This window comes from Lineus longissimus, chromosome 1 (genome assembly GCF_910592395.1).
Source record: "Lineus longissimus chromosome 1, tnLinLong1.2, whole genome shotgun sequence".
Lineage (NCBI taxonomy): Eukaryota > Metazoa > Nemertea > Pilidiophora > Heteronemertea > Lineidae > Lineus > Lineus longissimus.
The window spans coordinates 23,885,247-23,911,616 of record NC_088308.1 but is presented as its reverse complement, the minus strand read 5'-3'; the positions used below and the strand labels follow the sequence as shown (position 1 = coordinate 23,911,616).

General features: G+C 38.8%; 3 protein-coding genes across 7 annotated transcripts in view; 2 read left to right on the top strand and 1 right to left on the bottom strand.

Annotated features, from left to right (window-relative positions):
• LOC135493285 (short-chain dehydrogenase/reductase family 42E member 1-like) overlaps nt 1-23,112 on the bottom strand; it is a 90,343-nt gene extending 67,231 nt beyond the window's left edge. Inside the window, exons 1-4 of the mRNA XM_064780494.1 lie at nt 23,022-23,112; nt 22,653-22,838; nt 22,030-22,125; nt 12,282-12,339 (exon numbers count right to left, since the gene is read on the bottom strand). Coding sequence (XP_064636564.1) covers nt 12,282-12,339; nt 22,030-22,125; nt 22,653-22,832 — 334 coding nt within the window. The 5' untranslated portion in view covers nt 22,833-22,838; nt 23,022-23,112. The remainder of the gene's footprint in view (nt 1-12,281; nt 12,340-22,029; nt 22,126-22,652; nt 22,839-23,021) is intronic.
• The window catches only part of LOC135493250 (netrin receptor UNC5C-like), a 271,616-nt gene that overhangs the window by 54,141 nt on the left and 191,105 nt on the right, over nt 1-26,370 (top strand). For all 4 annotated transcript variants that reach the window (XM_064780434.1, XM_064780390.1, XM_064780445.1 and 1 more), the window contains exon 4: nt 20,700-20,852. The gene's annotated coding sequence lies outside the window, so the exon portion shown is untranslated. The remainder of the gene's footprint in view (nt 1-20,699; nt 20,853-26,370) is intronic.
• The window catches only part of LOC135493276 (sperm-tail PG-rich repeat-containing protein 2-like), a 50,800-nt gene continuing 46,141 nt past the window's right edge, over nt 21,712-26,370 (top strand). The window contains exons 1-7 of one of the 2 annotated variants that reach the window (XM_064780480.1): nt 21,712-21,954; nt 23,993-24,119; nt 24,378-24,499; nt 24,673-24,825; nt 25,001-25,165; nt 25,524-25,757; nt 25,921-26,034. In XM_064780480.1, the coding sequence (XP_064636550.1) occupies nt 24,008-24,119; nt 24,378-24,499; nt 24,673-24,825; nt 25,001-25,165; nt 25,524-25,757; nt 25,921-26,034 (900 nt within the window). In that variant the 5' untranslated portion in view covers nt 21,712-21,954; nt 23,993-24,007. Of the gene's footprint in view, nt 21,955-23,352; nt 23,491-23,992; nt 24,120-24,377; nt 24,500-24,672; nt 24,826-25,000; nt 25,166-25,523; nt 25,758-25,920; nt 26,035-26,370 lie in introns of those variants that run through there. The other variant, XM_064780470.1, reaches the window with a different exon arrangement.

Below are 26,370 nucleotides of genomic sequence, written 5' to 3'. Positions count from 1 at the left end.
AGAGTTGTCAATAAAGACACTAGTGAACCAGAGCATACTGTACCCTCCAGCAGATATCGGTATCCAATGACTTAACTGTGGGGGTCAAATACACCATAAACATATATCAATATCGTATTTGCTTTTAAATAAGACTTGATCGATGCTATGTCATTGGCCTGAGGATATGTAGGGGAAGAGGTGAAATACTTTCGAGCATTCTTGGGTCTGTTGCCGACTTGCTCAAGATGGTCCATGTGCATAAAAGTTTCTCATCAGTCGAAGGCAGCTGACAACCGCAACAGTTCCTGCCGACCCCTAACCCTTTAAAGAAAATAACTTATTGCAAACAACTTCAACATCAGATATGCAACATGCATGACAACAATTGAAAGTGCTCACAAGAGTCTTCTAAGGATTTGTCATGTCAATATGACTGATTATATTCTTCCAATTTCTAGGACAACTTCTTCCATTCAGATATCCACACAACTCAAGTTCGTGTGCAAGAGAATGAATATGTCTCATCAACCCAAGAAATGAAGCTTATGGGTTACTCAGATGAGACACTAGTGGTATTTTCCATGCGAGATCCATTGGGTACAACAATCTTGTTCAACAAGTATATGCCATCTCTTAAAATGAACCCATCAACATGACCAGACAAAGATCGTCATTGGAAGATTCCCCAAAAGACATGTCGCTTTTGGCTAAGGAAATTGCAAAGCATGACAAGGCTAGTATCGTCTAGCTTACATCTATTGGTTATATTCCAGAGATAATCTTATCAATATATACAGCCAGGAAGTATCATTCGTGTCTGTCCTTTGGGGGAAGGGACAGCGTTGTCGGCAGATTGTAATACTGGAATCAGTTTTTGATTGAATTTGTTACAGATTTTCTGATATTTTCATTGTTGCCATCGTAGAAAATGAAATTAGGCCAACTCCATTTGCCACATCAAAAATTTGAGGAAAGGGACCGCGGCAGCAGGCATCGTCTCTCCCAATTCTTCAAAGGGTTCACTGTGTGCAGGTTGATGCAAGCTCGCTTGCTCAATAGAAAAGTTTGTCAGGCATAATTTTATACTGTTCATCAGATACTATATTACAGTTCGCTTTCTTGACAGTTAGATGTATAGCCCATTGCATTTCCGCCTTCTACAGTACATCAACTTTAACCATCCCAGTATGACGTCCTATGTAGATCATCTTTTGCTATTCAGCGACAGATATGACAGGCTATACATCACACACCACACCAGATCTCGGCCAATCGACCAGCAGGATATCAAATAGATCCGATGTTTCAAACCTGTCAGTGACACATTGCTAAATCAGTTCCAATATACCACAGAACATGCCACTCTCGGCCATTTTTGTATTTCACGTGGTCCCAAACTCAACAATCTTTGGAAGTAATGATTCTTTGTTCATGTCGGTTATTTTTATACTGACCAAGTGGTTATGACCCACAGCTCGTTGTGTTTCTTGCTAATGATAACTTGACTAACGTTGTAAGAAAAATGCGAGCCTGACATTCAAATATCATTCAAGATGTTTTTACCATCTAAAGCATTATGTTGGCTTCATTCACTACAAATAGTGCACAAAAACCATTACAGTGAGAGCAGCAACTTCTTATGAGACACTACAGAAGGAGAGATGTCGCATGAACTATGTACAAGATACCGATTTTTTTCATCCTGTACCAGTTGGTCACGTTGATCAAAATTAAAATCATCAAGACCTGTTTTCAGTGTAATAGGGAAATCTCCTTCAAGGGTAATAACACTCTCATTGAAATTGCCATTCTAAAGCTGAAAAGCTCAACAGGTAATGCTCATGTCTGCCACTCCTGTGGATAGACAAGATTTGGGCAGCTGGGTGCTGGTCCCATCCAGAAGTGCAGGACTCGTCCCACTGAGGGCATATCTGCAACTTGAATCAGCACTTTTTTGAAGTTGAGTGGATCTCATCAATTTCTACTTATTTTTCGACTTAATTGCGCTCAATGCTGGGTGCAATGCCATGTGCAAATGGTAGAGAGAGCGTCAAACAGATTAGAAAGTCTGGCTAACAACGATCCACTTATATCTCATTCAAGTTCACATTATAGTGAACCTATTTTCACAATACCTCTTCTTACATGCAATTTCTTAAAAAAGATTATGGGGAAAAAACATTTCTGGTCACTCAGTGCTTTTCTCAATGCCATGTTTTATAAATTTCCAATAAATTCTCCACCACTGTCCTTTCAAATTGACTTTTAAAGCAGAGCTAATTGCCTTCCAATGCCAGATGCATTGCTGTCTACGAGTAGTCAATACTAATACCAGAGATTCATCCTGGTATCTAGCGAGAGTATCATCAGACGTTGCCGCATGTAGCCGTCAGCTCGAGGAAGCAACAGATAGATAACTAGCGGAGTATATTGGTATTGGTTTAAGGATATACTTTGTAACTGGATTGTATCTTGTCGAGTGTAGGGATACCGACGACATATACCCCGTAAGTAGCTTTCATATGATCTGATTGTGAGAGAGTTTTTGTTGCGGTTGGTGGCTTATTGCCGAGTAAGTGAGCGGTTTTTATAGCTCCAAGTTGATTGATTTCTGTATCATTCATACATTTGGGAGGAGGGTGTCATTAACTGTCTTTGTAAGAAGCAGTAAGATGCCAAGTAAACTATGTATTTGATTTAGGTGCTAGCCTACTTGCCTAGCAGATGTCGTGGATGTCATTGGATAACTGATATTGCCCTATTTCCGCCCATGGTGTAAGCTTATTACAGACTTATTACAGTCTATAAATTGGGACATCCCACCCTTTGTCTAGCACTCTCAGTTGACACGACTTTCTTCCTACCAGTCAATGCAAAATACCATTAGAACGTGTCAATTCAGAACTCTTACGCTAATTGCGACTATCATTGGCTCAACCGTTCACAACCTAAAGAGATCAATACCTCTTCTTTCCACTATCAACTTCTCGTTTTTCACCAAATGCGTAGTCTCTTAGATCCAGTTTCCTGAATCAGGATAGTGGATATCACGAGAGCATTTGTACACACTTAACTAACATGTCATCAGCTCAGACTCATTCAGTCAAATCTTAGTTCTTTCGAAAATTTCTTGAGTGGGATGACTTTTTGTTACTATGTCATGACTTGAAGGGCTGATGTTTTAACTTCGACATGGGCAACTTAATAAATGAAGGGAACATGTTAGTCGTATGAAGTCTGCACTAGAGTTACATGTTTTTCAGTAAAATCATGACAATTCTGGTCACATGCTGGCAAAAGAGCACTGATCGCAATAGCCTGCTGTTTGATGTAGAGACATCTGAAGACACCAGCATCATATGATATCCACCCCCTGCTGAGTATGGTGAAAATTTAGATCAAATTCGAAGTAGGATATTTCTGTCACAAATGACAATGGCGATACAGTTGAAAATAACCAATCAATGCATAAACATGCACACTTCAATGCATCTCTTGGCGTTCATTTTGTGGCATTTCTACTGCTATCTGTGAGATACTGACAGATATCAATCCATATTTCTATTCAGTCTGAAAAAGTGAAGAAATACTCTGCCAGACAGCATAGACGAAGAGCAGTGCAAACGGCATGGGCTGTAGCTGCTAATGGAAGCAATTAACCATTTATGGCCTCAATATCACTTTTTGGCAAACGCCAGATTATATTTGCCGATAATTTCTTGTTATATTGATACTTCTTCTTTTCCTTCATCCTACTTCTTTTCTTTAGCTCCGATATGATTAGCAGCAGGAGTGACATCTGTTGGGAGTAACTTTACAAATGTGCCCAATACTTTCAGTTCAATCCACTTAAATTTCACTTCAATCTTTCACACATTCAACGCAAGAGGAGCACATAAATGCGCATGCGCTTTAAATCAGCTTAAACTGAATTTGAATTGATTTTTTAAAATCTTCACTCAGCTTGAAATCACCGGGTGATTTAAACGTGTATTCGCACATCCACCTGCAAACCACATTACTTCTAAGAGAATCCCACTCTAAGTTTTAAATCAGTTAAGGTTTTATTTCAAATTGAGCTGGTTCCAAATTAAAGGTAAATTCCACAGCATTTAAGTTCATTACCCTGGGGTGCTCATGCCTGAAGTACTTATATCGGACTCGGTATCGCTGAAGTTGACGGGACTACTATACAAATGTGCTATAATCACTATCTGAAGCTAAAGCTGAATGTGTATTTGGTTGAAGCCAAAAGCAAAGTTAAAACTACCTGGTCATTGCTGATGAACATCCCCCCTACCACCCGCTGGCCTTTCCAACAAAGGGCAATAGATTTGAAGGTACCGACTTAACTTGTAGATGCCAACACCTCGTATTCAGCCCTGAGCCTAGACACTGAGGCAAATGGTTCATCTGGGAGGATTCTTTCCAAACACATTTTCCCATCTAAATGGTATACCTGACAGTGTTTATTTTCAAAGAGTGGGCAGTCAAATTTGGATCAGACATCGAACTAATTTTGCTCAAAGATCACATTTAATGAAAACGTATGTTCCGTTTACAGTAATGTTCTTTCTCAGAAAGTCTGTCTAACTGATGTAAATTTTACCAACAGGACCAGACTGTACACTATGTATTTTAACAGCAACGTTTCCTGTAGTGTACAGCGACCTGTTTTTTTCTTCTCAATTTATCTCTGTCAGAAGATTAAGGGTAAAATTCCTTCATCAACTAAAAGATCCAATCAAAATTGAAGATACTATACCAATCAGTAATCTTGTAATCCGAAGGTAAGCCAATCTCCATCACTACAGTGTATTGTTCTTAATGTCTCTTGAAGGTTTCCCCAATTATCTATTTCCTTTTAATGCCATTTGACCGCTATTAAAGTGCCAACATGGATAATGCATTATAAAGCTATTCATGGTCGCATCTGCTATCTATCTACGTATGACTTGGATGGAGACAAATTGAGATGAAACATCGATAATGCCATTCTCCTGGTTAGCATTGATGAGGGATAACACATCCTTTTTGAAGACAGGGCCACGACCACTAAGTTCCATCTGCTAATAAATGAAGGATGCTGGGTTTTTTAATATACACAAAAATATTCCATTTGAGGTGCGTAAGATGCAAAAAGTACATACATGTATATCTGATTACACAAGACACGCTTTAGCAATAATGTTCAAACAATGCAGAGTGTCTGTCTGTAAATATCATTGGAAATATGAGAGCAAATGACAGGCGTTCTCACAAGGATATACCAAATACTTGAATTGGATATCGTGAGCTAAGAGTCCAGACTCCCTTTGAAGTCTTAACGATTAAGATACAGTTAGTGTTCTGAATGGAACAAGAGAATGCGTCTCACTTCATCTTTATACAATGGGTGATATGAATAAAGACTACATGTACATTTAAAAACTCCATGTACATTTACACTAGGCCTTTCTGTACAAAATTGAAGTAAAAGCATTTGCTAGTCTTTATTCATATCACCCATTATCTCTGGAGAATACATTCAGTAAAGACTGTTATTGCACCCAATACAAACGTTTGATATAAACAAAGTAAACACTTTTAGAAACAAGAAAAATACACTCAACCTTTTAATAAGATGAATTTACAAACATGCAAATGCTCACTTTTTGTGGAGTTAATCACCTGTGAATGTTGCGATAAGCAACACACGCAACAGATGCATCCAAGTGACTGTTGACTTCTTTCCCGTTCTCTTGAACTTTTTTCAAGTCGCTTCAATTATTTCTCACTTTCCTCAAGCTGCTTTTCTGATAACAAAGCCCACAGGAAGAGGAATAAAATACACAAAACAAACAAAAAAGAAAACACTGAAAATCGTTTCGAGTCCAAGAAGCTAATTCAGAATGACACCTCAACACCAAGGGACTACCACGCCTTATGTCCATACCATGTTACATTGGTTGAAACTCCTGGTACATTCATTACACAGAGCAACACACAGAAGTGTAGAGGAAATGGCCAATCGGAGTGAAATGAACCTCAGCGCTGCATGCTACACCAAACATTCGATTGGCTAATGAAGTATCGGTGAATGCGTCCGGCGATCCCCTCTCATCATCAGTTATAATGACCTGCTAACGCTGGGCATTGATAGCCAATTCTCCTTAATTAACTAGCATGTCACCTTTTTGAAAGAGCTAGCACTCGCCGCTATCGATTCCACTCCAACGTGACAGAATCTCCAATGCATCTATGCGAAAAACATGAACACAAGATTTCCGGTCACTTTGGTTGAAATGACTTTCAGTATGATTCAACACTCCATGGTGATCTTGGACTCTTCTCAAAGCATTCCATCCCTCTGAAGCCTCTCTGTTGATCACAGTTTGAATCGGCCCCGAAGTCCCTGATTAGTTAACGCAGGTATAACCGGGCAACAGCAGCCAGGTATTTGTCCAGAGTTAGCTGTGACTAATTCACTGTGGGGCGTTTTTCTTCTTACATGTCTTAGTTACTTCTGGCTATCGTAACAAGAGAAGAAGAGAGAATGCAGTTGCAGAGGTGAACCATGATGAACGAGAACTGCATCTCTCATCATGAATTACATTCATTCATAATTGACAAATTGACAGAATATTCTCGGCGTGAACCATCTTTTTTAAAGGTGAATCGTTAGTCCTCTTTCGCTGTCTCACACTCCATTTAATATGATACCAGGCATATGTACTGACATATAAAGTGGTCTCTTTGTTACTTCTGAGGAGGTGAATGGATTTTGATATCACCTTCTGACATTGGGAGTTCTTAGCATCTTCCATTGCTTTCTTTATATATCACTATTTTCTTACTACAGCCAACTTGCTACTGTTCTCTATCAAGTCAGTGCATGGCCTAACCTTTAATTTTTTTATGGAAGGTGATTTTTTTCCAAATACCCTGTCTTTTTCTCGCAATGGAACTGGGAGTGTATGATATGAACTTTTTAATGACGTCGAGAAAAAAAATGGAGGCAGCTAATTTCAATTTGACTCTTGAGTGATAGAATACCTGACATTAGCTGATTAGCAGTTTCTTGTCACATATAACAATAACAGCATTTTTATCACAACTAGCCTGGGGGCTTTGAAAATTAAAAATATACATGACAATAATGAAAAAAAGACGAAAAGTGTGGTACATTTGGAAGAAAACATCAGCTCGCAACCCATGAAACCGCCACCACATTTTTTGAGAAACAACTTTAGAAATTTAAAGACAGTGCAGTGTCTCTTTCAATTTGTGATATTTTCTATATGATTTCTAACTATGTATATGCCAATAACCAGCACCGGCACCAATCCAGGCCTGTCATTTAACTATCAGTTGAAATTAAAAAGCCGCGTCAGAGGTCAGAATCAAATGATGCTGATCAGACGTCTCTCTTGAAACATTGCATGATGATACACTCTTCAGATAAATGTTGATAACTCTCAAACGACATGGTTAAGTACGCAACCAATCAAATGTGTAATGTAACAAGTTAAGCAATTGGAGAATGGCTAGGGTAGATCAACTGGTGGATGTAATTGCGGGCGATGAGTCAGTCTTGGCAAAAATACCGTAAATCTCCTGATTTATCAGTGGACTAGCTTAAAATCCCGCTGGGAGGTGGAGAGTTCCAATAACTTACTCTCGGCTGTTCTTTTGAAAAATAACAGCCGAGCGCCGTACTGGGACTGCCGAGCGCCGTACTGGGACTGTGAGATAGACAACATTTGTTCCGTTGCATCACTCTATGATCTCCTGATGCTGAATGGTATCTTGTGCCAGAAAAGGCAAGCCTATGGCTTTAAAGGGTCATAGTATGATATCACAGTAACACATGTTACACACTTCCTACAGATGAAAGGGACTCAGTAGTTGCTAAAACATGATGCTGTCACCAAGAAGTGTGGGTTCAATAATATTGAGGTATAGTTGTTTTCGAAAATTAAAACGCACAACTCTATCTGATCAAGTAGAAGTTAAAACAATCCCTCAATGGATGTAACACCATCTCCAGCCAAACCTCTATTTCAACACCCTAGCACATCTTTCTTTTAAGCAATAAGTCACAAAATGTGCGAGGAACAAGTGATATTGCCAATAACACTCAGACAACTGTTGCACCTCTCAAAAGATTCATTTTATGGCCACACAAAGGTGACAAGGCGATCTTTATATAATTACCATAAGTTAATTTTATGATCGTAAAACACTGCACCGGATGACTCTCTTAATTGCAATATGTGCAACTTCTTAATAAATAATACCATGAAATTATCATTGATCACCACTTAAATTATATTAAGCTATCAGCATATTGATTTTTTACACTGGGTTGATGAATATTCAAACATGGGTGGCTATGATGAATCTAAAATTCAGCTTCGGCACTGATGAAACATTGTTGAAAAAGTAATGGTTTGTATCATGATGGGGAAGTGGGGTCCCTGTCCTGGCCCAACATCCCATTATAAGAAAGGTATGTCCCGATTCCTGATGCAACCAAGCATCCACTTGGTGCAACTGCTCGCAACTTTGCAGAGATCATGACCTTCTAGCTCCGCCAGTGTACAATTCCACAGCAGCCATTCACCAGTTCTTCCCTCCACAGAAACTAATCACTGCGTGCATTGGGACACTCCAAGCTTTTCATGCGGGTTGTAAAAGCGATGTACAGCTTTTGTCAGTCACGGACTCAAGGACTTCTTCCATCGCATGAGACGAGAGGAAAACCGTGCAATTTTCAGGATGAGCACAATAACAGATAGAGGATGCGCACATTCTCAAAAATACTTCATTGAAAGAAGTAGACTCAGGAGATAGTGATCTTTTATGGGACTCTGAGTCACTATATTGGACCAGATTCAGCTGGATCTACACTTCTTCTTTTGCGCTTGCTTTTGTGAGCAAGTTGCAAACCCACTCCCCCAAGGTATCGGAACGGGGAGGGGTCATAGGCCACTACTGTACCCACAGTCTTCAAGAGGACGTTCAGTAGGGAGTTTTTGATAGTTTGGATGAACCTACCGAGAATAGCAAGGACTTCCTTTCCCTTACGAAAAAGATCTCAGATTCACCATGGTAACATCGGAGTTTACCATGCTCACCATGCTGAATTCAGCATTCACCATGGTGAAGTGCTGTCAGTTCACCATGGTGAATTTTGGATTAACCATGGTGAAAATGAGAGACATCTTTCCTAAGGGGACTGCCCTTCTTTGCTTTCGAGGAAGAAACGTCATGGTTTCTTTTATTTTTAGGAAGAAACGACCGACTTTCTTTGAGTTTTAGGAAGAAACAAGAGGTTTTCTCTCATTTCTCGAATGAAACGACTACCTTTCTATGTTTTCGAGAAAGAAACGACAGGTTTGCTTTCATTTATGGAAAGAAACGACTGCCTTTCTTTTTCCTTTTTAGGAAGAAACTAGAAAAGTCATGTCTTGAATGAAACGACTGCCTTTCTTTGCTTTCGAGAAAGAAACGACATGCTTTCTTTCATTTATAGGAAGAAACGACTGCCATTCTTTGCTTTTTAGGAAGAAACTAGCAGTTTTCTCTCATTTCTAGAATGAAACGACTGCCTTCATTTGCATTCGAGGAAGAAACGACATGCTTTCTTTCGTTTATAGGAAGAAATGACTTCCTTTTTTTGATTTCGAAGAAGAAACAAGAGGTTTCCTTCATTTCTCGAATGAAACGATCCAGTGACAACCTAGGATACATAATCCTTGGTAACATCATCGGAGAAGGGCAAAGAACAGCTTTGTATTCTTTTGTCCTTGAGTTTCAAAACCTAACTGAAACAATCGAGTAGAAAGTTTAACTCGCTCATTAAATGCACATGTATATGTATCGTAATATGATTTAAAGATTATCCTATGATGGACAAAATAGCCTGTCCAAGATAAATAAAGTAAGCCATAAATGTTTCCTAAGTATTTTTATTCTCATGTGGAACATGACTGTTTGAACTTCACCCGTAGGGACTCGTGATGTCCGCTGGGTCAGTTAAAACAGGTTCTCTAAAGTGATGAAGTAAAGAACTTTCGGTAAAAGAGACGCTAAAATACAGCTTATCTTAAAAGGCATTAGTGTCATAGCATTTAGGGCTGTAGTCCCACGGGCACTCCCCTATATCATATCACAACCTCTGCTCCCCAAAACACAACATTCAAATCACCAACTGCCCAAGCGCAAATTTCCGCTGGTAAAAACAGCCAAGAACACTGCGACACAAAATGATACAACTGCTAAAAATATCAGGGTTTGTTACCAGGCAAGTGTCAGTTGAAGGCACACCGAAAAATGTATTCCTGCAGCTTTTACACTGACAAATGCATTCACAAACATGACCATTTCCTTGCAAACTTCAAGCACATGTTCATGCATAAAATCATTAGTTTGGCCATTTAAGATGCAATCATGACAACATTGCATATTCCTCTTCAAACTGTCAAGCTTGCCTCTATGCTACTTTAAAGGCAGATATTTAAGCAGGAGTTTGGCTAAGGATCTATGTTGCTGTACTTAGCAATGGAAGAAAATCTACTGGTAGATAACCCTTTCCATTCTTGATCATGCAACAGTACAGTGATCATGCACTATGCAAACCTTCACCTGGGGTGCTCAAGGGGGAATGATAGGGGATTTTGTTCAGCCCCCTTTTATAGGGGACTGGAGCCTTTAAGGAGGAGCTTTTGAACTTGGTGAGGGAAGATGGGTAGTGCATTCCCACCATCATTGCTGAAGTCCTTTATAGACTTGGACATAATCAATGCTAAGTTCGTACAGCAATGAAACATACTATCATGAAAAACAACAAGACAACAACAAAACTGGCAAACATCAATGCAGCATACAAGAAGAAGAGTGTATGTGTTTTCCGATGCAGGTTTCAGGCAATTATAGCCCCCAAAGGACCCTTGATGTAACATATTGGCAATATGACACACTACCAAGTGTAATAACTTAATATTTCCTTCATGTTTTCCTTTAATTTTGAAAACGCTAACACTTGTGGCTTCAACTTGAGTGGTGGATGAGTACTGCCGTGATGAAATACTTCTGATTTAATAAAGTGAGACTCAAAGTGAGCAGTTTGAAGCTAATTAATTAGTCAAACTAATTAAAGCGGTGAAGTGCTATAAAAATATGTTAGCAAACAAATGTTATGAACAAGAAATTTACGAGAATGACACAGGGTTCACTTGAAGCTGAAAATACTTCTACCCAACCAGTGCCCCCGTGGTGGAGCAATGTTGTATGGTAACAAAATGATTGACCTGTGGGGTCAGCCTTTAATGTTTCCGATATCATGTCTGTCAAGACACTGAAATCTACAGAAGCCGACCCCATAACTCGTTGAGCTCATGAGCAGCATGTAGCTAACTAATTAGCAAACCTAATTAAGGTGATAAAGTGTCATAAAAATATGTTAAAAAACAAATGTTATGAACAAGAAATTTACCACGATGACACAGGGTTCACTTGAAGCTGAAAATACTTCTAGGAATACACACAAATTTGCCTCATTCCCGATCAGCGCCCCCAGTGGTGGAGCATTGTTGTATGGTAACAAAATGATTGACCTATGGGGTCAGCCTTTGATGATTCAAATATGTCAGTCAAGACACTGAAATCTACATAAGCCGACCCCATAACTCGTTGGAACTCAGCCACTCCACCACCAGAGGTGCTTATCTGGAAAGAGACAAACTGCAAGTTAACATGTGGGTGATGTCATACAACAGTGTTGCATGTGATGAAGAACATTTGATTCAAGAAGCAGAGAGAATAGTGAGAAAGGTGCAATACAAGAGACTAGAATCTCACATAAAAAGCCAAAGAGTTTTATTTCGAAATGACCCTCAGATATCGTCACTGTTGACGTTGTTGACAAAGAAACTCACCAGAATTTGTCAAATATTGATTTCACGATTAAACTCAGAGGAAATCTCCACAGACTCTTTATCAACAAGCCACAACTTGTTGCATCTCCCTGGCCTCCCAGGGGACATTTGAATCTTCAACTTAAACATCTAAATTTGCCTGATCGTCGCAATAAACGAGAAGTGCCGCAAATGAGAATGGCTCAGACAGTTTTATCGAAACAGTGTGAATCTTCCCTGAAGCAGCAAGGCTATTGGTATAGTTCAAAATGAAACTAAGAAGTTAATCCAGAATCGGAATTACATTGTATGTAGTGTTATCACACAAATACAAGACAGAGTGATGAACAAGCTAGTTGGTTTCAAATACACCATTGCCTCTGTCACATTCAGCCTTACCTTTTATCACATTCTTTGTCCCTAAAACATTGACTTGCTCGATGAGAGTCTTGTTGAGCTGAAATAGATGAAATAACAAAATGATCAGGAGCAACAATTGAAAATGGAGTCTCTTTAGATTGAGACCAAATGGCACAATATCAGTGGGTCAGATGGCCACTTTTGGAATCTTACTTTGGCATCCTCTCTTAACTCTCAGAAACAATGCCTCAGATGATATCATTATTTGACTCCGCCTGCCTTCCGATCCAACATTTTCAAACCCAGAAAGTGCATCCACTCTGACATGACATTATCTCTGATCTGCTCTAATTCAAAGCATTCTTTTCCAGCCGGCATATCATCTGTGGGATACAAACAACTCTGCCTGTTGCTTTAAAATCAATAACTCTTTGATAAATCCTTGAAATTTTAGTGTGTTGTGAAACTATCTTTTAAACCGATAGTGATATCAAAGGGTCACAGCATTGTTGAACACAGCATTTGAATTCTTCACAAGTTTCAACATGTTAAGCAATGATTTTTTTAAATTTAACATTTTGTGGTTCTGAAATAGAATAGCTTTGATAATTTCCCACTTACACATGACCATTAACCAGTCTAATTGCAGATCACATCCTTTTTTCAACATGAAACTGACTGTAGATAGGCACAACCAACCATCGAGCCACTGCAACTAGAAAGCTAGTTGTCTGAGTAGCTTTGAGCCACAGACAGGAAACACAGCTTTAGCATGTTAAGCTCTTGTACCTTCGATCAGGCAGACACAACCAACTGTTGAGCCTGCATCGCAGATGCTGCCCTCCCAGGCAAGTGGTCAAACAAGATTAGAGGTTTAGGCCACGGCCTTGATTGGCATTAATCCTGCAATATTGGTCACTTAAGGTTCAGTCCCAGTTGACCAATGATTGATTAGCGAGTTCATCCAGTTCTACTCGCCTGAAGCACAACTGTTTGAAACTAATATCTTCACTGCGGAGTCTAGCTGAGGTTTTTCTGTAAAATGAGCGTTATTTATTTATCAGGGGCAAATTAATGGTAATTGGCATTATAGATGTGAAAGAAGTGAATAGTGTTGTTATCACCAAGAAATATTTTATTGTTGGTGGTCAGTGTTGACTTGTGCAGCAGGAGTAACTCCTCATCAGCAAAGGGGGCAGGGGGCGGGGGGTGCTGAATAGGGATGGAGAGTTGGGGCGACCCAACAAGCAATAGAAAATGCTGGTTGTTCACAGCATCAAGAACAGTTTTCGATGCCGAGTTGCAGTGCTTGTCGCTGTTCACTGACATTGCAAGCTATTTCATCAGCAGAATCATGCCACTTGTGACGATGCTCATCTCTTCCAGAAATCATCTCTTGTGGGCATGCACACATCCGAGGCTGGACCACGATTCATGCCAACAAACAACTGCACCAGCTCACAGTATGCAACTTGTAACAGAAAGAAACAAGCCAATGAAATTATGCCCACCACCGCTTTGGTTAACCACGAAACTTTCCCTCCTCAGTTCATTAACTTCATCAAATCGACAAACCCAATAAGATATGTACACAAGTAATGCACACGACATGAACCGGAGCCAATTTACAATGCAAAGATCAAGAAACAGACAATTTGTTCTCAATTTTCTGTGTTAGACAGAATCAGACAGATTTCCATTGAGTAATGGTCGATCGGAATGCTCAGTCATATGGCAGGCTTGACGATAAGATGTCATCATGTTTACATTACTCGCAGTTATTGACAATGGGTTGGAGGGTTTCATTCACTGTAGCATCTTCAGCTATCAGCATCATGACACATAGAGCTTTATGCGATCATTTAAGGATCGATGGCGCAAGGACAATTTTTGACTCTCTCGATTTATCCAAGTTTCCAATGTAGCATTGAATGTCAGGCAATCATTTCAGCACGTTCTTGAAGACAACACACTTAATCAGTATGAAATAAAGAAAATTTAAGGAGATACCTGTGTTCTATTAAAGATACAGTGCATTATCTTCAACTTAATATCTGACTTCATATTTTAAGGTCACCATAACAATCATCATTGCCATGGTAACTGAAACCATTATTTTGTACAGGTTATTGTCTGAGGACATTTCAAGGCCATTTCCTGAATGTTTAACAGCATGCACAACATCATCCCAATTCAAAAGATCAAAGCAAGGGTTGGCGTGGATGCAACTTTGGTAATTTAAATCTGCCAAGTCAAAAGCAAGAAGTGACATGAAATTGATTGGGCTCCTTCCCTTAGTTTGGCAGCCAACGCATCCTGATCATTTACCAAACCAGCCCAGACATCAACTGCTCTGCTTAAACCACCCTATATATAAGGGGTAAATAAGGAATATTCATGCATAGCAACTAGGGAGTAATCAGTTCTTAATTTTGATAATTAACAAGACCATGTGCATCTGATCCACAAAAGAGCCAAATTGAATGTAATGCATATTCAATGTGATAAGAGTTTGGACGGTACGCATCTCAAATTGAGCATGATTAGTGGAAGTGCTGCTGATACTATATCAGGTTGATTGTGTGCCCCTGAGGTGATGGACCGAAAAAATTTCTCAAAATTTGAAAAATTTTGCCTGGGAAAATTTTTCTAATCAAAGCCTAAAAGCCAATTCTTACAAGTTAACAGCAGATTTTAACAACAAGAGAAACTGGAAAACAATTGCGATAAATTTGCTTTATCTCTTGTCAGATCTTGATAAAATGACCTAGAGATTTCCACAAAACCACCGACAAATCATTCCAATGCTACGACTGACAGAATCGCTACTAAACAAACCACAGCAGATTTAATCGTGTGTTTGCCAATTGCTTCGAGTGTCAAAAGCACGAATCTTTAAGTCAAATTGCATTAATAAATCACATTTTCCAAACCAGCAAGTCACATACATGTATACGAGTTTGAATGATTGTGGACAGTGTTGTTGAGGTTTAGAGGCAAGCTGAACATCTCATGGATCGAGAACCCTACAAGCATGACTGTCAACCCTCCACCAAACAACTGTACATGTATTTCATTCAAAAGAGTCAATCGTTAGAAAGCAGTTTCAGCTTGGAATGTTTGTACTTGGCCCTGCCTCAGTGCTTCCTAGGTGGGCTTGATATCATGTTTCAACTATGCCTCTACATCTTGCATGCAAGGACTGTCCTTATGAATATCATTCCACTTCAGTTTTACTACCACCTTTTCAACAGCTTCCATTAATCTTCACCATCCTTATGGCTGAAGCCTTACACATTACTAATTGATTGCTTTTTGGCTCAAAAGAGCAACAGTTTTCAGCATGTTTGCATCACCAATGTTCCAAGTGGGAACATGCAGCCACTTTTTCTCTCTCATTGAGACAGTGTTTATTTGGCACTATTACAAATGCTTAGCAAACAAAGTCTCTCCCACTGTTCAATTAATCCAACATTTGTACAAATGCAATGTTTTACACATGTCTGTTAAACATGCAGCGAATGCCCATCTGTCATGAGGACATCAACGCATGTTGCATTGTCATAAAAGCATTGTCAATAAATGCTCTTTTTCTGGCAGTGAATGTGTAAACCACAACAGCTATGCAAATATGTTGTCCGAAAAGTTACAGATAAGGAGTGATTCCTTATATTTATCAAAAAAATATTAATTTGTGTTCTGGTGAATAAGTTTTAGGGAACGCAAATAACGTATGTTATCATTCATCATCAATTAATAAATAAAATTTGTTGTTCACTTTTGGCAAATTTCAAACCAAAATGACAAATCTTGTTGTTTTAAAAGTTCCCATTTTCTTCATTTGGCTGCAGAGTCCACACATGTTAACATGCACCAGTCGATAAGCCATGCCATCATTGCGCATGTTGCAATCTCATGAAAGCTTTGTAAACAAATTCCCTTCAACAGCCCATGCATCAACTACAATCGCTTAGCAAATACGATGTCCAAATAAAGAGCATGTCAGGAGGGGTTTTCGGTTATGTGAATGGAGATATATCAAATCTGTCGTCTGGTTTCAACATGAACAAGATTTCAACCATGTAATGTCATTCTAAAACTTCACAATAACCAAAAGTGGTCAGCCGAGGAACAGTTTTTTCTTGGCTGTGGTGAAACATCTTCAGTATTCCCTTCAATATTAATGGAAGAGAGCCTTAACATGGAGATAATGCTAGTTCAAGTAGACAGACGCTGACAGACAGATGTCACATGCTTGTAAGAGCTCAATGAGCGAAAAATCAGGTGTGGCCCCCACCGGGATAATGGGGCCCAAGTGGTACAGCTATTAAGATTATTACCAAAGCTGCTAATAGAAACATGTAATTAATAAATATGTTCCATGGATTACATTTTATGTCATTTTAATTACTAAAGCTGCATTCACCCATCCTGAGCATGCTAACGCACATGTTTACTACAAACCCCAAGAGGCTATTTAAATGCTATTTTCATGCCCCAATAGTGTCATCAGGAGAATTTACACTTCCATACAGTCATTTATATGACAGTTATTCTGGATTATCAATATAAATGTATGATCGGCGTGGCGAAATGACACTGTTCGACACCCTCCCAGCTTCTCTTTTACACTTCTTGGTAAAAAAGCAGAATATTTTCGAGCCTCGTGTCTCCATAGCAAGTGCTAATTCTTTAAGTCATATTTTCATGGGGGGATGAAAGTGTATGATGATTGTAGCAGAGAGATTTTAATCCAATTTTAACATTCAGCTTTTCAATCAAGTCATCTTGAAGATGTTTTTGATTCCTTTTTATTTTTTAATGCAGATCTATCTTTGAAAAGGATTTTAGAAAGTATCTGAAATATCCAAGACTGTATACTGAATGTTGACAAATCTTTTTTATCTCAGTTTCTTGAGAAGACAGCAAATAGTAAACATCGATGGCAGCATCAATTATGAGAATACCTGGATCCCCACCTTAACCTGGAGTGAAAGTGAGCTCCATCTTCTACTGCCTTTGTGAAGAAGATTGTGGGTTATTAGCTACCTGCAGAGAATTGGAGTTGCAAACTCAATCTTCACATTGCAAATGTGGACAAAAAGACCAGCTCCACATTCACCAAAACCGTCCTCTCTCTGAATCCCACGGAGAGCATCCTCAGCTTGCTCAAGGATAAAGGCGTGGCAAACTGTGGGATTGAGGTTGACCTGGAGGCAACAGCCAAACTTGTGACATCCATTAACTTAAATCATTGAATTCTACGAACTAGAGAAATAAATATAAGTTTCAGACCAAGGAGAGACTAAAGGAGAAAGGAAGATACTGATATGAACAAAGATCTTGAAATCACATGACCAATTTCATCTTTTTTTAGTTAATAATACATGCCACGTGCTACTTTTTAGACTTCTCCTTTGAAAATCAAAAATCAAATAGGTTTTCCTACAAACAGAAATAATTCTTCAATAGATAAGTATACCTATCATACTCTTGCCTCAGGGAAATTGGCTTGAAAGGGTGTTACGGGTTCGGAAAATATCCTGAATTCATTTGTTCAAAGGGAAAAGCCAGATTTTAAGATCAAGTAATGAGTGTTCTCGCGTATTGCCTTGAGGCATTCAGAATGTATTGATAAAAATGACTGATAAACAAAAATCAAAGGAAGTTTTCTCCATAGCACAATTATAAGAGAGGAGATGAAATGTACCATATTAGTATCAAGAAATAAAAGGGCCGATTACATAATTTACTAGTAAAGGTGACATGAACAACAGCCACTAGTCAGCCCAAAGGAGTTAAAACACGTCCAATGATACATGAATGTGAGAGGGTTTTAGCAACAATCCTTAAGGGTAATAGTAGCACGACTGCCATCCTAAATGGGTTATTCCAAACAATTTCCCAGCCAAGGTAGGATGAATTTAAATAGAGAGGAACAACCAGTCACTCCTTCACCACAAATGCGAGTAAAACGCGCCCAACGATACATGGGAATACTTTAATGAATATGTGTGAGTTTGCGGCGGAGGTTTATTAATTTATCCATTACCTACTCGAGGAATTGCAGATGAGGCCAAATGCAAGACAACCAGGAAGAGATGTGTCATGCGAAATGTGGTCCGACGGGATGCGATCGAATCGAGAAGCTTGGGAATAAACATGAGTAAACTAACATGCAACAGGCTCATCAGGGGAAATGAACTCGATGCAGAAGATGTCAGCACATGCAGACCATTCACTTTAGCTGAAGCGGTTATGAAGGAGGATTCCTGTGCAACACTCTGGCTACATTTCTACTCAACCACTCTGCTTATGACTGCATTTATCCTCATCCACTCTGGCTATGACTGCATTTATCCTTATCCACTCTGGCCAGGACTGCATGTATCCTCATCCACTCTGGCTATGACTATACATTTCTAAACAACCCCTCTCGTTAAGCTGAAATTCATTCCGACCACTCTTGCATATGACTCCAACCGCTTTAATAGCGCTGACTGTGGCCAACAACAAGCTCAGAACTCAGAAATGGAGCAGTTGCAAAACAGCCTTGAAAAAATCTTTCACAAAGTGACATATTGTTGTTGAAAAAGCTGGACTGAATGAAATTTTTAGAAAGCAATAGATCAGATCCCTCGCTGATGTGTTGGACAGAAGAAGCACATTAGGATCACTCCCAACAACCTGTTGCAGCAGGCATGCCAGGGATTATCAGATAATGTCGGTTGGACGAGCATGTTCCATAGTGGCCAGGGACACTTGTTGATGGCGAGGAATGCAGCAGTAAGAAGATAAGTCAATCATTTGTCAGTGCTCTTTATTACAAACAAATTATTTCATTGTCTTAAAAACTTAAACAGTAATTTCGCCCAATCAGAATACAGCATGTATTCCGAGGAGGATTCGGACATCGATTTAAGAATGAAACTTGTTGCATTTGATGGTTTTTAATCTGAAAAAAATTGTGGTTACTTTTACTTTTTTATATTCAGTTGGGTTTTTTTGTAGCGGCATTTGTCTTGCTTCAAAGAGAAGATATTTGTAAATTTATCCAGTTGTATGTTAAAGTGGTATTATCGTTAATCGGATATACTAAATATTTAATACAACATTTCGTTACTGATGCGAGGTTAAGAACCGTATCCGCTGGGTCCACACCGATGACATCACCAAGATTAAATATTAACCCGCCCGTTTTGGTCCAGTTTGAACAATTCTATTTGACCTCCAAATGACTCTTAATCTCACATCGAATACAATTTTATAGTTATGTTGTGTGGTTTATGAGATACTTAGGAGCATCATCCCTGACATGCTATTGCGATTTGAAACACGTAATAGCCACTTTGAACTAAACTGAAATATCCAAGTTACCCTACTTGGTCTTTTGTGGCAATGGACAAGCCAGTGCCTTGCAGAAAAAGATAGAAAGTTTGATGATATAATTACAATTGTCATGTTTTGCTCAACTCTTTCCTGCAGAGTGAGACACAAAATTCAGATCGGCATTCCCAAACCTCCCCACATTTTGATATCAGCGTTGAAGCAATTTTTTTTCTCAAATGGTTCTGAAATAACGAGCAGCATGGGACAGTTTTCGAATGGTTTTGCCAGTCATTAACTCAGGAAAAAAAAATACCCGAAGAAAAATCTGAGCTGCAGATACAATATTTCCCCTGGCTGCAAAAAAAAAATTCAGGAAGGATAAGTTTGATCTTGAATTTCAAATTGATGGAGACATAAAACATCAGAGCGAAATATTTTGTCACAGAGGACCATGCATTGAATTAGAGTAGTTACGGGTACTGTATAATTAATGAATAAAATAACTGGGAGTGAATATTTATTATAGATATCAGTTTCTTATTTGGAATTGAGTTGCAGCACTCCCAGTTGTTTTGTTTCTTGTAATTTCAATCAACATTTCTGCTTGTAAGCTTAATGAATTTTAATTACTTTTTTGTGCCTGTCAACTTGGGTTTTTGATTTCATTTGATACGTACGCAGTGATATCCAGTTTTAAACATAAACAGTTCAGCTTTTGAGACTTACTGAAAGTAACAAATTTTCAAGAGAATTGATTTCAGAGCAAATGACATCAGATTCATGTCATCTCATTCTATTTTAATTCTGACCAGCCAAAGTTCAAAGTATCCTCATACTGATAAGGGGCCCTGGCTGTCAGGGAGATACTGAATCACCTTTGAGATCTCTCACGATATTATAACCAGCTAGATGAAATCATTCAAGGAGCAACCTAACAGACTCTTATGATAGCCATTTAGAGAACGTTCAGCATGAGCAATTCCAAAAAAAAACTTCCATCACTTGTCAATTTCAGCAAACAAGAAAGTCAGAAAAAACATGGAAGAGATACAAATCAAAGAAGTTTGTCCATTATTAATCATTTATTATTCAGCACACTTGTGATGACATCTTTATATCTCTTTTCAGGTATCTGCATAAAGTGACTCAGAAATGGATACAGATATGAATAAACATTACCAATGGATACTTCACTAAATATCTTTCAACAGATTTGTTAATACGCGATACCCACCACTCTCCAAAATGAGGGTAAGCTACATACACACGCCAACGTGAGGGGTAAGTCTCTTTCTTATTAACTCTGCAGCTGCCACATTCACACAGAAAGGTAAATTATGGGATGATTTCAGTTATTCTTAGAACAAGAATCGATGCATCCTTGTTGTCATTCATACTCAAAAGTTGATGCCAAATCTCCACCACAGTATCAAGAATGAAAAATAATAACAAGTGTACATGTTACTTGCCCCATAAAATTGATCTAGCATAATCCAATGTACATGTAATTCTGTATATCCGACATCACGTCCATCAGACATTGAAGTTTCTGTAAGTCGCCCTCGATAATTTTAATTCTGTTGGCAATATGACACTTTTCTTTTCTGAGAGTTTTTTGACAAATAATGGGATTTCTTATTAGTTGTATTCCTTTGAATTGTATAAATGTATCTTTTCCTTAATGATAAGGAAATAACCATAACTGTCATGACAACTTGAAATTTCTGCATAAAGTAGAAAAAAATTGCTTTGGCCTTAGCTGATAAATGATGCAACCTTATGAGAAAAAATATACTGCCAGTGATACTCTGCTACAAGTGCAATCTGTATTATGACACGTTTGGAGTGTGTTGGTCCTTTCCTGGATGACTGACCATAGAAATGCGATGCTCTTGGAAGACCAATAAAACAGCATATGAAAGAGGTTCAGAGGAGTTGGCAATGATGCTCAGAGAATCAGCAAGGAGGAATGGATAAAGGATATGAAGTGTATCAGTATCAGCTGAGAGGTGAGTGTGAGTTTACATCCTGGACACTGATTTCGACAGAAAATGTCTATGAATGGTCATGCAGGTTCAAGATAAAGTTTTATGACCAACAAGGCCAAGTTTTATGAAGTCAACAATGAAACAATTCTTATAACATAAATAGTAATACCATATCATGATCAACATAATCATTAACATAATTGAGAAGCATGATTCAACAACATACTAAGTATTGAGTTTTATATGATCCTAATTCCACCAGCTTTGGGACCATTAACTTCAAGAGATTATTAGGATTGATGTTCCCACAGTGTTGTTTTTGCCTGCAGCTGCCATTCTCCGAATCTTTGTTTTGCAGTAATTCAGAGTGACACATGTCTGCCACTAGATAGAAGGTAAGTTTTAACAAGCCAATCATGATTTAACATTATTAGAAGTGATTTTTCTTGGGTGATGTATGAAAGTCTTACCTGCTCTCGCCCTGACATACCATAAGACGCCAGGTGATACACAATGGAAGCATTCTTGCATGCCTCTTTCACATCATTAAAGTTACGGATATCACCCTGAAAAAAATATGTTCAAATTTTAACATCATTCGTTGACTTTGGAACAAGATTGAACATGACGACAGAGAATACACAACATTCTTGCCTACTTTCTTCACATCATCAGAGTTGTGACTTCATCCACTGACTCAAACTATACTGGATCGATGAGATTTAAGAATGAAATCTAATAAAGTCTCATAATCTGCCATTACAGCAAAGCTGTGTTTTTTTTATAGTTAAAGTCTTTGCCAGCAAACCAACTCAAATATAAGGTGAAAGAGCATCAGCCATCTTACCTGTACCTTTTAAACGGAATAACCACAACACACCGATATTCTGTCTAATAAGAGACACTCAAATCAGAAAAACATACTTCCCAGAAAGGGTAATAATTATATTGGTTTGGATTCAGGCTTGACAAATCGAGTTTACATGTGCTCCTACTAATCCAGTACTGGCTAACTCTAGGCATGAATGGATTAAAGCATTGTTATGTTCTATTCTAAAAGAGTGAGAAAATGTGAGAAAGCTTAAAAAACCACCTGTATAAAGGTAACATCCCCAACCAAATCCTCCTTGGGCCTATTAAGATCAAAGAGCACAATAGAGACATCCTTATCAAGAAGTTTTTCAGCTAGGTTCTGGCCAACATAGCCACCTCCACCAGTTATAACGTGAACCTCCTTCTTCTTAGTTGATTGTCCACTTCGAGTCTCAACCATGATGACCTAGAAATAAAAAAGGATACTTATAACGGCACACAGGCATGCCGCATATGCAATTGCAATGACAAAAAAAGACCTCGCCTTGCCGTTGGCTGGGGCTGAAGCCACTGTAAACGGTAAATTCATGACATGGTACTGTCATTTCAAAATAGTTATCAGTTCTGATCAAACAATATAGATATTTACTTTAGAATCAAGATAATCAGTCAACTGGGTAATGAAGAATATTGGAACAAAAGATCAAATTTTTCACAAAACTGTCACAATTATAATGGTGGATGGGTGAGTAACTAAAGTACCAAGACGCACTTGCGTAACTAACGTAAGTCGGCGAATGTTTCTCGTAATATTTTTAAAAAGACAAAATATTCAAATCAAAAACTCATCTTTCAAAAATGACAGTTTATCAGTTGTTGCAAATCATTGTAATTATGATTGTTTATAGTATATCCAATTTGTCGGTGGCTCATAATTTACGCCACATCGAGCTAGTTTACGATAAATCCGCCATCTTGCACCATGGAAACGAGATTCAATATAAACACTTTTTTGTAGAATTTGGTGCTTAAAACATAAAAAATACAATAAAGCACAACTTGTTTGCATCCACACACCTACCTACGAGGAAATACAATAACTGTACTTCGTACACATGGTAAATAATTTGTATTCAATGTATCATTAGGCGGTAAACTGGCGTCTTCCCTGTCAGTTTTTGACATTTCCAATGCTGTAATGCATTAGCATGCATGCTGGCTGCACAATGAATGATGCACTGTATATTCGGGGCTGCATTTGTGCATAAACAATACAAGCACTGCTGAATTTTCAGTGTTTGAGTGTATCTGCAAGTATGCTTATGATCGCAGTTGGGAGTGACTTTACGATTCACTGTCGTTTCCCCCCAAAAAGTTAATCAGACTCATCAGAGCCTGGGCCCTGGGCCTGGCGGCAGTGCTAGTGGCATGGCACGGCCCTTGTTTCGATTGACGAGGAAGAAAACATTTGATACGAGATGTGCGGCAGTCAGCAAGTGGATGTTCATGCTTTTCAATAGTACTGCCACTTTCGCTGTTTTAATCTGCATGTTTGACAACGATCAGTCGACAGTCTGCTATAGGAATCATTTGCATACATGTATATGTAATTTTTTTCAGGAATAAAAACTTATCATGTATGACCGTGCACCGAGGCAGTTAACCAAAGGATGTGGCTCCACCACTGAGCAAGTGGGACCAGGTTCTTATGATCCACTGGTAACACATGCTGTCAAAGTTAAAGCAGGTAAAGTCCGAAAGAGGCGTATAGTTAATACTTGATACTGAGTATACACATTTCGTGAATATGCCATCCTACATGTATGCATTCATTCATACTCGATAAACCTGTACAACCTGTTGGCTGAGCACAGCATCATAAGTCACCATCCGATCATCATACTGTGACCACCTGAAGTCGTAGAACTAATTCTTGTTTGTACTCCCTCTGTCCCCACCATGATAACACCCTCAGTGATAAATTCTCATCTTCTCATAATTCCAGATGGCTATGCACCATTTTCGTCCATGACAAGTAGGGAGACATTCCTTACCCCAAATGACAGTGTCATAGCTGCTCCTGGGCCTGGGCAGTATGATCCAAAACCTTCCCAAGTCACCATCTTGGTAAGTTCTTCTTTGAAAAAAAGATCTTTTTAAACTGAAAGAAACTGATGTTAAAAATGAAGCTCTCCAAGGACATGCAAGATTTGTGCAGGTGTAACGTTTTGTTTATTTATTGTTTTCATCATTCTGTGTAGATGACAACAAAAATGAAATAGCTTCTCATTCCATTTCAGGGTGGTAAAACAATGGCTAACAAAAGTAAGCGATTTAATGATGGGACCTCGGATAACCCTGGTCCTGGTGCTTACACGCTCTCCAAGAAGGCTGACTGGATCAGAGATAAGAATGGCCTTTCAAGTGCACCAGGCAGGATGCAGCATGCATCAGTAAGTCAATGAACCTTTCTAGTTCTACCTTCTGTAGAAAATCTTACTTATCATTATTGTAATTGTGATTTCTAATAGCATCCTAAAAAGGATTGCATTTCATTTACCAACAATCAATCTCCAAATAACTGTATTCTTTGAAGGTGTTTTGATCAAAGTAGTACATCTCTTCCAGCTGATGACAAACAGGTTGAAATTTCACCGGAAGCCAGATGCACCCTCGATCCCAACACCAGGGCAGGCATATGGTTATGAGGAGAATGATGATGGTTCACTCAGGAAACAAGAACCTCCTAACAAAGATGCTTCAATGGGACCTGCTTATTACAATGTGGCAAATGTGAGTACAGAGGCCTGGAATCCAGCTGCAAAGATTTGGTAGAGACTTTGTCCCTGACAGGTTTGCTTCTTACTACCCAATGTTCGAAGATTACAATCATGGACATTTGATAGTGGTGCCATCTGCAAGAACCATGAAAAATCATTATTCACTCCATGCAGTCTGCAACGTTGCATAGATTTATTCTGTCACAATATTGATTTTAGAGTGTAATTTCTAAGATTATTTGTGGCCGCCTTGGTAACTCTACTAACTTGAACATGATGCACACAGTTGGTTTGCGAAATATAAAGCTGAAGTACAAGCTTAATAGCCATGCATGCCATTTTCTTACATATTTCTTCATATTTGAATGCAGAAAGTAGATCCAGAGGCTTCAAGGAAATACAAAGGTGTCCATTTTGGAAATATGACATCAAAGCGTAGTGATTTCCGTGGTGCGCCAGGGCCTGGTCCAGGGGAGTACGAGCCACTTAACAGGGAATCACAGATCCTTGCGGAGAATGTCAACTTCAAGGAGGAAGAGAGAAAGCGATTCGAAGCCAAGATTCCTCGATACCATGAGCTGATCACTAATGAGGAGGAGAAAAAGGTAGAAAAGATACTGTCCGGCAACCTTTTACTGTTCGAGTTCGACGAAATATCCGAGTAGCATAACTTTTCTGATACAGTAACTGGAGTATAGTTCAGACATTTTCATGAAGTTTACTTTGACCATTTATATAGAATCCTTAATATTGAGGTTTTTCTTTTAGGCTGTTCCTGGTCCTGGTAAATATGAACTGCCCGGGCAGTTTGAACCCAAACCACCCAAGGTGAACACTGAGGGCATCGAAGTAGAACATCCACCTTTCGGATCACAAGCAAAGGTCAGAAAAATATGATATAAAATATATTTCTTGCTTGGATCTCATTGATACTTTCCCTGCCAAAGAACATTTTTGAGTGTTTATGCCATAATAGGTAGCCAAAACAACTTTGTAAGATGTCACATACTCGCAGGGAATAACACAACACTCTTGAGTATGTGGTGACATCTGGTTTATGAACAGATTAACTAAACTGTGCTAATAACTTATATGGCTCATGGATTTCAGTGAGTTATCTCTTTGCTTTTGTTTAACTTGAGTGAAACTTCATACTGAGACTCTCCTCCATACCTGAGTGCATATGTCAGGCCATAGAAAAGACCTCTTACAGGATTA